This window comes from Echeneis naucrates, chromosome 16 (genome assembly GCF_900963305.1).
Source record: "Echeneis naucrates chromosome 16, fEcheNa1.1, whole genome shotgun sequence".
Classification (NCBI taxonomy): Eukaryota; Metazoa; Chordata; class Actinopteri; order Carangiformes; family Echeneidae; genus Echeneis; species Echeneis naucrates.
The window spans coordinates 5,743,264-5,758,725 of NC_042526.1; the positions used below are offsets into that span (position 1 = coordinate 5,743,264).

The 15,462-nt window shown below is 42.1% G+C and overlaps 1 protein-coding gene across 1 annotated transcript in view; it reads left to right on the forward strand.

The window, feature by feature from the left end:
- The window catches only part of cdh13 (cadherin 13, H-cadherin (heart)), a 268,654-nt gene that overhangs the window by 226,994 nt on the left and 26,198 nt on the right, over positions 1–15,462 (forward strand). The window contains exon 12 of the mRNA XM_029523215.1: positions 8,467–8,609. Coding sequence (XP_029379075.1) covers positions 8,467–8,609 — 143 coding nt within the window. The remainder of the gene's footprint in view (positions 1–8,466; positions 8,610–15,462) is intronic.

Sequence of the window (15,462 nt, forward strand, 5' to 3'; positions counted from 1 at the left end):
TTCAGCAAAAGAAAGTAAATCCAGATAACAAGCTTATCTGCACGTTTTGTGAGGTGACATTGTCAAATAGCATTAGAAAGGTTATTTTATTTTCTTGCAAATATTCTCTCGAACCGTCACCCGGTGTGGGACGGGTGTTTCATTGTTTCTGTACCTAAGACGTGCCGACTTAAGCTTAAAGATGGGAGTTTAAGGTTTGTTTTTTTTTTAGTCACTGTAAGTCCTCCGTTTGCCTTCTCTTTTTTCAGTCCGTCCTTTTGGGATGTGAAGGGGGCAGATTACAGGCTAATCAAATGTTTACATTTATTTCTCATTCACGACAGCTGAGTAAAGGTGTGCCAAGTGTGCAGGAAAGGAAAGAAGGGTGAGTGGGAGAGAAAGCTGCAGTGTGGGGAGGGGGGGGGGGGCATTAGTCATACAGTCTGTGTGCCAAGAAATAATTAAAACAATCCTAAAAGATGCCAAGAGGAACAGGGAGAAAGGGGTGCTGCGCTGTGAAGCAGGAGCAAATTGCTTTTCTTCCTGTTAATTACAGGGTTATGGTTTTCAACTCGTGCAACAAGGTTCCATTTTGCACCTTAAATTGATAATAACTTTTTCGCTTGGTGTTTTGTTACTCAAGCTCACTAATCTATGAAAATGATGTTACAGTCCATGAGAACGCTGCACTAGTAGCACTGCGTGCACTTGTACATACAGTAACTGGCACGCTCTCACTTGCACAGCCATGAAAAGAGTCCTTGCATACTCGTCTCTCTCTGCTCCTGCGAGATATTGACAGTGCAAACCTTTTATTTCATCTTTGATTTTCAGCCTGCAGCCTCTCTCCACTCGCTCCACTGTAGCCGTTAAGTCGACACAGTGGGTCTTTGTTCAGGGTACTCAGCAGCGCGTCTGCAGTTGTTGAGCTGAGCTGGCAGAGAGCCTCAGTTAGACTTTACCTGGCTCACAGCAAACAATAGTCAATTGGCTGAGAACAGCAGAGAGAGCCTCTGAGGCTTTTTGGGGGGTTGTGAGAGAGGTAAATCAAACTTGGGCTGAATCCATATTCAGCTGCTCTCTCACACAGGCTTTTACTCGAGCTACGATGAAACACTGGAAGGTAATAAGACAACAGGCGGAGGAAGGAGATCGTCTTTTCTCCTGTTGCCACCCATGGAGACATGGTAAGAAGGAGGGGAAAAAAAAAAGACTATAGAAGAAAGAGAAATGTGAAGTGGCGTCAGTCAAGAGCAACATTCAGACCGGCTCATTTCTCTCAGTAATTACCAGGATTTATGTCTGCTTTTTCCCCTTTTCTTCTTTTTCTCACGCTTACATAAAAACCTAGAACCACTTTCACCCTTAGATGTTTTCATCCTAGACTGTATGTGCCTTAATAATTGAAACTTCATCACACACTTCTGTTCACCTCTTCTCCTCGACATTTTCTCAGGTTCACGGACTTTTCCTACCAGCACAAACAAAGTGACAGACCTTGAGCACGTCTCTGACAGATGATTGATGTGACACGTGCCAGCGTTTGGCTTCCCCTTTTCTCAGCGCTGTCACATTTATTTCACTCATATAGACCTTCTGCACTGTGCTGATACAGAACAGAAATATGAACAGGTTTGACGTGGGTAATTTGTCCTCATGGCCTGTAGCTGCAGTTGGCCAAAACTCAGCTCAGTTTTAAGTTGAAATCCAGCCCAGGGTGGCTGACTGTGGCCTTTGTATGAGACCCCAAAGGAATCTCAGATTGTTCAAGCATAATAGCTTCAAAGCCAAATTCTGTCTGTCAGTCTTTCTCTGTCTGACAAAAAAAAAAAAAGACAAAAATCATAAATTTTCATTGCCGATCAACTGCTATGCAAAGAATTTTCCACTGTATGAAGTTTTTGTAAATGTTCTACTTCAGCTCAGTAATGTCTTTTAAAATAAAGTTTCTATTTCTTTTATTCATGTCTGAAGGATGGCTGAAGTCCTGCACCGAGTTTGGAACCTGGTACTTCCAGGTACTCCTGGTTAGATGCAGGTCATCAAGCAGAATAAATAACTAAACAGTATATATTTAAAAAAAAAATAAAAAATAAAAAAGTTATTCTCTGTACATCTGTCCTAGCTTAATTTACTTATCCAAATATTCAGCAATTGTCTGGCTACTTAAATCTCCATATGGCGTTTGCAGAGTTGGCAAATATATAAATAAGCTGTTTGTGAGAATGTGGGATCTTTTGAAACAGCTCAGTGGTGTGTAGAGAAGCAGATGAAAAGCTGAGAGCCAGCTGAAATATGTTAATATGCCTGAAGAGATTTGAAAGGTGATGTAATAATTTTCTGCCAGGTCACATGTCGCAAGTAGTCGGATGATCCATTGTAAACATATTATTATATGTCATATTATTCAGAACGGCTTCACGATTTTCCTTGGTGCTTCAGTGCCATGCAGGGTGGGGGGGCTGGTTCCCCTGGTGACGGTGTCGCAGCATATTTAGTGAATGCCCACATGCGTGTTTGGCTTCTCGTGTTGGGTCACATCTGATGGATCCTGCCAAAATGGACTGAGTTGCTCTCTAAACCTAACACTGCCTATATCCGCTGTCAACTCTTCTTTAATTCTGTTCCTCTGTTTCTCCTATCAGGGCTCCCACTTCGCACAAATTCTTTGGGAAAGCACAGCAGCCTTCACTCCTCTATATACCGTACACTACCAGCACCGCCTGCTTCCCTTCCCTTGTTCATGTTGTCTTTTGTTTCCCCCTGTATTCACGCATGACCATCAGCACTGCCCTCCCTGCCTCACAAAGGTAATTTCCCTCAATAAAGATTGACAAACTAGCTTCCAGGGAGGGTCTGATGGTCACGGACATGCTCTGAAATAATAAAATGTTTAGCAGCTAGATGGAAAGTGCATCAGTCTCATAAAAAGTTGACATCCCCTGCGCTGTTAAACTGAGGACAAAAAAATATGCACCATCAAGCTACTGTCATGCACAAAGCCTCCATAACCCTGTTTGACTCACCAACAGGTCGGATTACTGCGACAATAAAATGGGACAGGTTGCGTCGATTTAACGGTCTGTTTGGGGCATTTAAGGCTGTGGGTGCAGGATGACATCAAGTCTGTGGCGGAAGTTCTGATCGCCCCTGAAGAGTTAGAGTTGGGAGGTGGCGAGGCCCGTTAACTTGTTTTTATTATTCGCTCACAGTTCCAGCATGAACCATCCTCGTCTTATCTGTATTCTCAGTCCTTCTCCTTATCTCACTCTCCCTGCTCTGCCCTTCTCTTTTTCTTTCCCTCCTCCTCCCTCTTTTGCTCACTGCAAATTTGGATGAACTGTACAGTTGTTATGGCCAAGCACGAGCAGTTACAGCTCCTGCTGCTTTCATTGCACATCTCTTGATTGATGCCCTCGTATCTATTGCTTACACACACTCAGCTTCTTTCAGATATAAACCAACCATCAGCATTGGCACTGTGCCGTCCTCGTTCTCTCGCCGAGTTAGACTCCAATCACTGTAAGATCTTGCTGGCAAATTAGAGAGAGAAAAAAAGTGATGGAGAGACCGATAAAGACAGCACGATAAAGTGGGAGCCAGTAAAGAGACGGAAGGAGAAAGTCACAGACCCCAGGGGGAGAGAGCGGAGAAGTGAGAGAAATTCGAAATAGCTTTTCTTCAAAACATTGTCATTGGCATCCAAGTACAGTATATAAGTGCACGTTTGCAAGTTCCAATGCACTGCAGAAAACTCAAAGCAGTTAACACGGACACTGAGACCAGCGATGCTAAGCTTTTTTTGCTGCTTTGTGTGCGTGTGTGCGTGTGTGCGTGTGTGCGTGTGTGCGTGTGTGTGTGTGTGTGTGTGTGGAGTACAAGTGAGAGAAAATAGAGTTTGCGTTAAAGCTAGTGTTGCATAAATTGAATTAACTTTCATAATAGAGTTTGACAGGAGTAGAAAACGGTCAGCTTATCGGGTGACCAGACACAACAGAGGTGCATAGCCTTCTACTTTCTTTATAGGCACGCACTTACAGGCATGTTAATATTCAAATTGGATCCTAATCCCTTAATTTTAAAATAGCCTGAATCATTATGATGTTAAATGCTTTGTAGAAACGTCGGGGAATAACATGTTGCACCCTCGTTGTTTGACACTGATCTTTGTCTCATTATGCATTCATGGCTTCTTCTTAGCCCCGGACCTTTTAATCAGCCGAACACTCATCTGGCTTTCTGCCATTCCAGTGCCCCCGCCTTTGCTCATTGTTACCTGCGATCAACTCAAAACCACCACCACAAGGGGATGCCTGCAACACGCTGTTGTACAGTGGGCATTTTTGGTAATAGGCTTTGTCTTTTTTCCAAATTTTTTGCACAAAGTAAAGGGAAAACCATTCTACAAGAATCCATCCAATAATACCAACACGAAAACACTGGCATGTTCTTTGCATCTATTTGTCCATTACGTAAATTTAATCGCCAAATCATCACACCACTTGAAGGGGTGGGGGGGTCTAGGAGCTGCGACGTTTTCACCACTTCAAACTAATTTAACCTCTTCAACTGAGTATATGCCTGACCTGACCCATCATCCAGGATTGTTAAGATTGTTTTGTCAAACTTAATGAGAGGGAGGTGAGGATATGAGTATCCAACATACTCGTACATATCAACAGAAGATCAGCAGAAAAACGGAGAGGTGGATGAATTCACCAACACTTTGAGAGTTTCATGTGGACTCTGATCTGATCTTTAGCTCTGGATGGCTGATCTGAGTGTATGAGTGTATGTGTGTGTGTCGAATGGAAGAAGGAAGGAATACTTGAATGTAAAATACTGATGTAATGAACACTGTGTAGTTAAAAGATTGTGTTATTTTACAAAGACCACGATGGAGGTGCCACGAGTGCCATCCGAAGAGAATGTAGTTCCTCCCCCACAACAAACAGTGTTTACTATTAATCCAGAAAAACACCTGAGCTGTTAAAAGGGGAAACTTCACAATAACTGCACTATGTTACTACAATGCAGTGTCTGACTAAAGTGAAAACAAACAAGAGAAATAATCCGCATTAATGCAGGCGTCTCTCCTTCGTGGCACTCACTACTCAGCGTTCATTTTATCTTTAAATTAACTCCCACTGCAAATTGTCTCTTCCTTATTCCGTGCGTCCCACCCACACCTGCTATTGACACAAACACGTGAACAGATACACGCAATGAATACCAGCATTCGGTCCTGATGGAACTGAATTACAAGCAGGAAGAGCCGAGCCTGATTTCTCCCTCCTTCTCTCAAAAACCGTTTGAGTTGTTGGAGAACACTGAGGAACGCACCTCGGATTAGAGCTTTGAAGACCTCATCTGTTTCAGCGCATCTACAGAAACAACAGAGAGGCACTGCTCTCAGATAAGAACTTGTTTATTATCTGTCAAAATGAATTATTTACTTCCTCTGTATTTATTGGTGAAGACACTCCTCTTTGTTTTATTTCGCATCATCGTATCGTGAGTCAGTCTAAAAAAGTGCTTCAACTTTGATCTAATTCTAACATTTTTAACTTAAAAGCAGATAATTTCAGGCTTGATTAATAATTTAAAATAACCCTTTGCCTTTAAGCCTAAAGGGACGGATTTTATTGCAAAAATCATTTAAAACATACCCACAGGCTAGCAGGCTAGTATTGTATCTCGTCTCTGACACCGGACCACCTCTAATGAGGCACCTTAAACGTCAGACAGATGTGCTACATCCCAGAGCTAGCTCCTTTTGGTCCCCTTTTGTACTAAGAGCTAACCCTTAGCAAAAATACACACACTTACTCCTCCCTAACCGCCGCATGAACTACACACACACACACACACACAACCTCTGACTCGGCTCTGATGTCAGCCATAGCAGCTCAGAGTAGCCCCTCAAGGCACAGCTCTGCAGACCGGTGGAAAGAGTGATATAGCCGCCTGCGTTCTCCTGCATTGGGGTCACAGCGTATGTCTCACAACGTGCACTTTTTGCCACTCCAGCAGAGTGCTGGATGAGTCACCATGTTGATGTGAGATTAATTTTTTTTCTGCCAACAGGACACACAGGCGACATTAACACTGGGTTGCTTATTTCACTTCTTGCTTGCTCTTGCGTGTGTATATTTAAGGTGGATAGTGCGTGTGTGTGTTTGTGTTTGTCTGTCTGCAGCTAAATGAGGATGTGTGTGGTCACTGTGCTTGTGCTCTGTCTCATTTATTGACTGATTTGTTTGGGCCTTGTCTGGCTTTGGAGATAAACACGTAGAACCAGATATGAATATTCCTAATGGCTTTTTAATGTCTTTCTAATTTGCCCTTTAAAGAGCTCTAATGGACTGTCCCCATGTTTGTACAGAGAGGAGGAACAGTGTTTCTGACTCATCTAGTGGATGCCTTTGAGTCGGCAGTAAAGAAGATGGCATTTACCCTCTTGAGAACTTTTACTGGAGTAGATCCATTGTGTTTTTTAAAATTTGAGTTTAAGAGCAGATATTGAGTTTTTGTGGAGTGAAAATGTAGTTAAGGGAAGATTTTAGGAATGAATGGGCAGATTGGGCTGCTCTGCTGACTTTTTGAACCTACTCAACTCTCAAAACTGTAGCAAGCTATAATTAACTTTTTTAGCTTGTAGTTTTTTGTTGTTGTTTTTTTTTTTTTTTTTTTTATCTCATCTGGCCATAACATCATCTCAGAAATGAGATTGATAGATTTTTTGGAAAAGCTTCTGAACTTTCTTCAGTGAATCTTAGAATTGTGGCCACCCTTTAATGTTTTTATGACAAGTTATAATGGCGCTTTTCTAGTCTTTTCAAACACTCAAACTGTTTTGCCCTTCAGTCACTCATTCACAAATCACACCCATAATAGATATGAGGTCGAGGTAATCGCCGATCTTCTGGTTACCCAACAGCAAAAATCGAGTCGAATAGAGTAAAATGTTCTTTGCTAATCGTTTCAGTTGCTTCTACTTGACACTGTAATCTCAGAACCATCTTTGGACATTTTCTCACTGCAGCTCCTAGTTAGTTAGTCAACAGGAAGACAAAATGAGCCAATAATATTGCTCGCTGTCTGTGTGGTATATATACCAATTGCCTATACCCTAAAAACGCATGTGTGTGCTTGTGTGTCTGTTTGTCATAGTGTTGTGACGATGAAACACTCGTGTAATGCAGAGATCATGTGTCTTACTGTGTCATCAGTAAGCGACATGGCCGTTTATACCCTATGAGCCAGGAGTCGGGTCTGTTTTATTGATTTCCATATGAGATGAGATTTGTGCTTGCGTACACCAGTGAGTGAGGCAGGGAGATGGAGAGCATGATATATGTGTCGTTTTCAATTGTGTCTTTAGGCTGGCAACGGGGCCCCCTTTGTTATAGTACATGTGCTGTTTAACAGTAGTCATCACCTGAAGGGGAAGAGTGTCTGAGTGAGAGCAAGAGGGCAAAGGTTTGAGCAGAGGTTGATTGCAAAGCCATTTCCCAAGGCTTTGTAGCACTCAGTTAGCTGAAGAGCTCCATTTCAAAGACAATTTGTCTACTACTCAGCTCTCTGGCAAAGAGCAGCCTTGTGGTGAAGAAAAAGTGTGTGTGTGTGTGTGTGTGTGCGTTTTGCTGCCTGTGTATCCTTTTTGTACACGTGTGAGTAATGTTTCACAGGAAAAGAGCTTACATATAAGCCTGTACGGGCGTATAAGTATATTCTCACAGTATATGTAGTATTTACGAGAGTGTGTGTGTGTGTGTGTACACACATAGAAAGGTGAAACTGGAACTTCTACATCAGTCGCTTCCCACATTAACACAGATGCGAGCCCCAGTCATCATCTACCAGCTATCAGCTAAGTGGACACATTAACGAGGTCATGATCTGCTTTTCAGCTCGTTCACATGGCGATGGTGTTTTGGATGTTCGCCCCCCCTCCCCCCCCCCCCCCCAATCATCTTCAAACGATGATGGGCTTATTTTTTGGTTCTGTAAATGCACTGAAAACTGTACAACATTTCACCTTCCTCAACTAAACAAATCCTTTTCAAGTTGCGTTGTTAGAAATGTTGATGGAAATAAACACCCCCAGGCTACTTTTTTGGAAAATATGATTTATAAAAACTGGTAACATAGAAACATTGTTTTAAAAGGATTAAACTATAGTGATATTATAAATGTTGATTGTGAGGTCACTGTGACCTCACAAAGTATGATTTTGATTAGAACTCACCCATTCGTGTGCAAATTATTGCACGGTTGAAGCCAAATGTGTGCGACGTGTATCAGAAGAATTAACATTTAAAGGGACTGTTTGCCTAAATGGGAATGCTTTTGAGTTTGTATTCATGGAAATTCAGAGGAACGCTGCACACCACAACACAAATATGGAGTGCTCGAATGTCTATATCGCTGTGTTTGTTGGGCTGAGTTTTTTTTTTTTTTTTTTTTTTTTTTGCTTCCTCACAGGTATGCTGTTCTGCGAGACCCAGCAGGCTGGCTGAGTGTGAACCCAGTCAGAGGAACTGTGAACACGTCAGCCTCACTGGACCGTGAATCATCTTATGTCCACGACAACAAATACACAGCTGTCTTCATCGCCACAGATAATGGTGAGTGACAGATCCTCCATTGAATGAATGAAAATCTGACATATTTAAAACAATCCATAAACTTTTTAGATGAAAAAAAATCTATTCTGCTCACTTTTCACAGCCACGATGAACAGTAATATGTAGCTCACTAATGAGAGGCTCTGAATTTACCTTTTTTTTTTTTACCAATCACAACAGTTTTGAAGTCCTGTTCCCACTGTTTATTTTGAAAACGTGAAATTACCACAGATGACAGCAGAACTCCAGCATACCAAATCAACTTCAACTATCATTTTCAACAAGCACCATTTTGTATTCTACTCTAAAGTGTTTAAAGTGTGCAAAGGGAAAAAGATCTCATTAAATTCAATTCTACTTAATGCAGTGGGAGGATGCCAAGAAGGTTTCCCACCATAGATTCATTCTCTTTTGCATTTTTGAAATAATTCCTCCTGAGTGATGAGCGTTGCCGCAGAGTCACTGAAGCAAACATGAAACAGTAAACAAGGAACAAATGGGTATATACAGAACATATCCTGAAACGGTACAGTAGGCTCACATACTTGTGAAGGACTCCTCTGTTAGTTCGACCTAGCTGCAGTGGAAGTGCCACTTTCCCGTTGTGACAGTGGGATGGCCTTAAGTGGCACTGTCTCTGAAGGAGCATATGGTGTCTGGTTGGTCGTGTCAGCCGAGGTGCGACTCTGAGACTTTCCAAGGCCCAGATAAAAGCGTTGAAATCCCCACCGAGTCTCTCTTTCTTTGTCTTTGGTTCTCTCCCCTTCTCGCCATCTCTTTGTCCGCCCCCCTTCTTTCTCGCCGTCTCTCTGGCTCTCACTATCAATCTATCTGGTCTCCTGTGCACAGGGAGATTGTGACGGATCCATTAGAGGAACTGAGAGATTCTATTAGTAGGCAGCAGAATAGCGCTGTTGTGCTGGGGAATTCAGCAGCCTCAGATAGATGAGCACTGAAAGAGGAGCCAGGATGGGGCAGGAGAAGAAGGTGGATGAGGTGGAAGGGTCAAGGGAGGAAGAGAAAGGAAGGGACATAAAGGGGAGATAACAGGAAAGAATTTAGGGCTGAAAGTGAGTAAGGAAGATGTGGCGAGGAAGAGAAAGTGGCGAAGATTATGAGCGGACAGAGAGTAAGATTAGTTTTGCAGCCAGAAGGGGAGGCAGGGCAAGATGATACAGTTTGATATTACAGAAGAAACTATTGAATGCCATCAGTACTGTATAATACTGTGACAGCCAGTCAAGGTCAAATTGAGCAATTATTACAACCGATTATCAACATTTTTTTTATTGAAGTCCAAACAACACACACACTCACGCACAGTCAAAGCATCTCACAAATAATTTAGGAATGGGCCGCAGCACAGGAGAAGTAAGCAGACTACTTGATCAAATCAAATCAAAATCTAATTTATTTGCATGGCGCCAAACCATAACAGAGTTACATCAAGGCACTTTACATAGAGCAGGTCTAGACCAAAGTCTTTATAGAATTATTTAAACAGACTCAACACATCTCACCATGAGCAAGCATTTGGCAACAGTGACAAGGAAAAACTTCCTTTAAGGGGCGGAAACCTCAGGATGAAACCAGGGTCAGCGTCGGCCATCTGCCTCGACCGGTTGGATTGAAAGAGGGGGGAGACAGATCGCTACAAGGAAACTTTTTTACCTTATTGTTGATATAATTATTATTATTAGTCCATCCAGCTTAAGCAATTGATTACTGACGTGTTTTTCCTTTATAATGTAGTTTCAAAATGTCACCTGTGATTTTCAATGCAAAATAATTTCCTTTCCTGATCATTGAGGTGACAGGCTCAGTTAATCTAAGCATATCTGGTGCTCTTCAGAGTTTATTGTAATGCACATACGCAGGCTGGGTATAAAACGTTCATGCCATTACCTACTGTCAAAAAGTCAGCATGACTTTTGTCACATCTACGTCTGCACTGATTTTTTTTTTATGATGTTGCTGTTTGTTTAGGCTACATTTAACCATTGAAAGGTTTTGCTAAATGAAATAATGCACACATTTTTATGGCTACAGCCTTACATAGCGTCTGACGAGTTGTTAACATGCTTCTCTTTTCTTTGTGCTCAGCATCTCAATTTAGTGTTTAATGGGTAGCGTTAAATTTTGACCTGATAATGGTAAGTGAAGGGATCACCAGAGTCAGTCAAGTTTAGCCTGATGGGGATAAGGGAAAAAATCCTTGAAAAGTCACACTACTACCCAAATTGTAAGGATACACCATCACATCCTTTAAAAAAACAAAAAAAAAGAAAGAAAGAAATCAATCCGATCCATCTTGAGATATTAAGTTTTGTCCTGCTTGTGGAGCTAAAGAGAGAGTGTGGATATTGCATTGTTAGGATTAGTCACTGGGAGTCATTCTCTGAGGATTATTAACGATTAAGATATGAACCAGGTCCAATTGTCCGTGCTGCTTTAAGGCCAATATTTCTCACAAAATGGCATATAGGTGGAGGTGAGCAGAACCGTAGAAATCCCTGACCCTTAATTCTAAGCAACTTACTCTGAATACATGTGCTTCCCGCATATGTTGTTGAAATGTGAGCAGCAGAATACTGATATCTGCTTGACCCCTGCCACCTTTTTTTTTTTCTTTTTGCATCGTGTTGTCCCATCAACAAAACACATTTGCTCCCTACCCGCAGCGATCGTTGCGATGATTGTGTGATAGCCCACCTATGTAGACTACCAACAGGAAATCAATTGACCCTGATATTCTCATCTTTACTTTACATGGAGACTTCAGATGAATACATACACCTCCTGCAACTAGAGAGCAGCAGAGTGAGAGGACAAATAGGGCTTTTGTCAGATAGAAAAGGAAGACGTTTAAAGAAGAGATGTATGAAAGGTATGAGAATGCAAAAAAAAAAAAAAAAAAGGCAAAACATTTTGGTATAAAAGAAATACCAGTTGAAAGTAAGCTGTATTCAGGGAGTTTAGGGAGATACAATTACAGTGTCATCTATCTGAAGATGTCCTTCCAACATTTCACTGCATATGATGATAAAACTTTACTCCATGAACTTAGATTTTTACCTTCATATAACTTTTTCTCCGAAGTAAATTCATGCAGCCATTTTTTTTCTGAAACTGAACCTGGGTTAAATTTGTTTCTAGAATGATTATTTTCTCCTTGGCCCATTTAAGCTAATTTGAAGGTTCAAGGTGCAATAATGATTTATTGTCATTTGCATGTTAGCACATGAGAAGAAATTTGAACTCAGATCAGGAAGTCTCCGCTGTAATAAGTCAAAAAACGATCTCTAAAATAATCTATAATAATTAGTCTTCTACTAAAGCGGAGGGGAGGTTGACATTGTGTGCTAGCTTGAACGAGGAAATACACTCTTGGTAAATGTTTTGCATTGTTAACAGCAGATCGACTGTGGCTCCTGGTTAACAGCATGAGGGCAGGTCAGCGGGAGCAGCCCTCTGGGCAGCAACAGATGGTGAACACTGGCCTGAACATACTACCGGAAAGGAAGGATGATGGAAGGGAGGTGAAATTAAGAGGGAGGAGAGGAGAGGAAGATCGGAGGGTTTTATCATTGCGGTGAGCCAGTAGTAATGTTGCTGCGAAGGTCAAACGGTCATCTCAGCTGAGGAAGTTGTAGACGTGAGTCTGTAGTTTGGACGCTATAATCTGATGTCATTGCACTCAGCTGCACTCGCAGAAGAAGCCATTTGTCACTCTTTGACGTGTGAAAGGTGTGTTTTTCACCATTGGTATGTTTTTAAATGTAAATCAGTTTACCTGGATCCACATGCTTTCACTTCCATCTGAGTATCTGTATTTGTGGACATTTGAGTCCTCCTTTCTAAGTAAAATGATGGTTATCACTGTTGCCTCACAGCAAGAAGGTTCTGGGTGCTTCTCAGTGTGGATTTGGCATTGTCTCCCTGTCCAGCTTCCTCCCACAGTCCAAAAAAGTGCACATTTAGGTTCATTGCTGCCTCTAAAATTGCCCGTAGGCGCGGGTATGAGAGTGAATGGATGTTTGTCTCTATATGTTGGCTCTGATGGACTGGCGACCTGTCCATAGCGTACCCCTCCCTCTCCCAGAACGTTAGCAGGGACTCGCTCCAGCACCCCCTTTGACCCTGACGGATAAACAGTACAGATAATGAGATGAGATGAGACGAGACTGAAAAAGCCACAGCCCACTTTCGCCTGGGCATCGACACTTGGCAGGGAGTCGGAGCGGTGCGATATTGTTTGAAGAGATATTGTTCCAACTTGAGCAGAGGGCTTGACGGGCTGTTTATATAAACATTCATCAGTAACTGCTGGTTTTAGACTCAAACAAATTCTCTTCTCTCTCATCCCCCGCCGGGACGCCAGCTGTTCCCCACATCTTACCCCCTTCTCCTTCCAGCACATTAGCTTTTGTATTCCGCGCTGGAGGATCTGCTGGCTTGCACGTGGGTGGATTAAAGTTGTGTGTTCATCCTGCTTTTTAATGTCTTTGTCCTGGTACATGCGGTGCCTCTCTGGCTCACCCCTGTGTATCCACTCACTGCTGTGTTTTGTGGTTCAGTGTTTTCTCCTGCTCCTCATTTAAATGTTAAACCGCCTCCTGGTGGGAGTCATTTGTCATTGGGAGACATGAATACATTATCAAAGCCCCAGTCGTCTCAAATACGGCGGTACACGCGCACACACAGCCACTGTGTCTGCCACGACAAAACCTGCTCTTAAAAACTACTAAGTTATGCACCAAAGAGCAAAACTGTGTTTGCTTTGAACACACGGACATACGGACTCTGTGTGTGTGTGTGTGTGTGTGTCTTTCTGTCTCGATCACAGTGAGACATCCTCCGCGCGGTCAAAGAAAGCTTTATTAATTACAGGAATATTAAGTATTACACACACATAGACACAGCCAGACGGAGCAGTGTGATAAGTGAGAGCATTCATCACAGTCAGATCACATCCCCAACAGTTTAAATCAAGAGGAGAGAAAAAGGATTGAGGGGTTGCTGAATTTTAATAGGTCACAGAACAAACTCTTTAGTGCTCAAATGGATGTATAATTAGATAGGACTGTGTGCAAACGCCTGTACATGTGTGTGTCTGTCCACCTGTGACAGGAATAATAGGTTCATCATCTTTTCTCACACCAGAGGGGGAAAAAAAAAAATAGACTGATGGTGGCAGCAGCTGTCAGCAGCACCGATGTGTGTGTGTTTGTGTCTTTGTATGTCCATCTTCCTGCGTGATATCTGCCACTGTGCCGCCTCATTGCCATACTAACTGCTGGGAACCACTGTGTCGCTTATTGCCATAATGGACTGAGTAATTTCCGGATTTCAGGCCAGCCAAGGCACAATAGGTTCGCTGCTAAGTGTCTGTTGTGTCACCAGCGCACAGTCAGGCATCCTGGCAGGCTAAATGCAGATAGATAGACTCACGTTGTGCGCTTAGCCAGTTGTGATCAGACTGCCTCTACTACAGCAGCGGCGATGAAGCAATGGGGGCAAATGTCTCAGCCCAGTGGACTGAGATCTGCAAGCCAGGAAGGGAAAAGAATAGAGTAGAAAGCACTGTGATAGTTAATGTTGCTGCTTTCATCATGCAGCTTTGTGATATACAAGGGTTACAAACACCGGCAAGAGAACAAGGCGAGCAACGATTTTCCTTTTCATGATAATTTGAGTGTGTGTGCTCCATACAGCGAGTAACATGTTGATGCTAACAGCACCAAAAAACAGCTACCAATTTTGTACTGAAGACATTTTGTGTTCGAAAAAAGGCGAGCAGTATTATCTTTGTAACTGGTAATCTGTATTTTGTTAGTAAATGGATTTTTGCTTCATGAATCACCGCGCAGGCCAAGTTTTTCTTTTTTTCCCTGGCTTGGATCTGTTTTATGTGTGTGTGTGTGTGTGTGTGTGTGGCAGCGGCAGCAGTGGACAGTGAACTCACATAGGACATCAGAAGGTAAAACCTAATCCGTGGAAATCGTAGCTAAGGACTGAAAAGACACACAGCTGCAAATGGCCGGCATATTTTCTCACTATTGTTTTCCTAGGGATGGAGATTTTTACTGATTGGGCTGACCTTTTATTCATGTTCTGCTGGTGTGCCATGTCTTATATGGCATGTTCCAAGGCTGTAATGAGTTAAAGGGGGCTCTAACTGAAAAGGTCATTGAACCTAATAGAGGCTTTGATACTTTGGGATTTGATCATTTGCTCATCTAAGATAAGGATCTTGGCTTGGGTGAATGGTAAATTTCTATTATCATTTATGCGGTGCACGTTTTATTTCATTTAAAGGTCTCTAGACCAGTTCTAGGTTCAAGGAGAACTTGCAGCTTATGCAGTGAATGCTGAAAATGGCTTAATATATATATACCTTTAGTTAAACTTGAGAGTTGCTTACAGTGATATCACGTCCATAAAAAAGAAGCTGAATTGAAACAGACAGTAACAAAATATCAGAAAGCATAGATGGTGAAATGACATGTATGTCTTTACATTCAAAAATTAAAAGAGTGAGATCACACGTCTAAAATGACCAAGTGGTACTGATGAATTAATTATAATATGTATAATGAAATTCTACTAAACCCTAATTTAGATATAGACCAGCCAGTGATTACTAATTAAGGTTTGAGGACTGAACTGTTCGGATATTAAGGCATATTGAAAGCTAAAAAATCAAAGTCGAAGTGGAAGTGTAAGCCTGTCAAAGTCTATTGCATTGGACAAGGAAAGAAACAGCTAAAGAGCAGTGTGTCTAATAGAAAGGTAAATATAGTTGAGGGAGGTTTGGTGTCAGAAGGTGACAGAAGAGATGTTTGCAGAACAT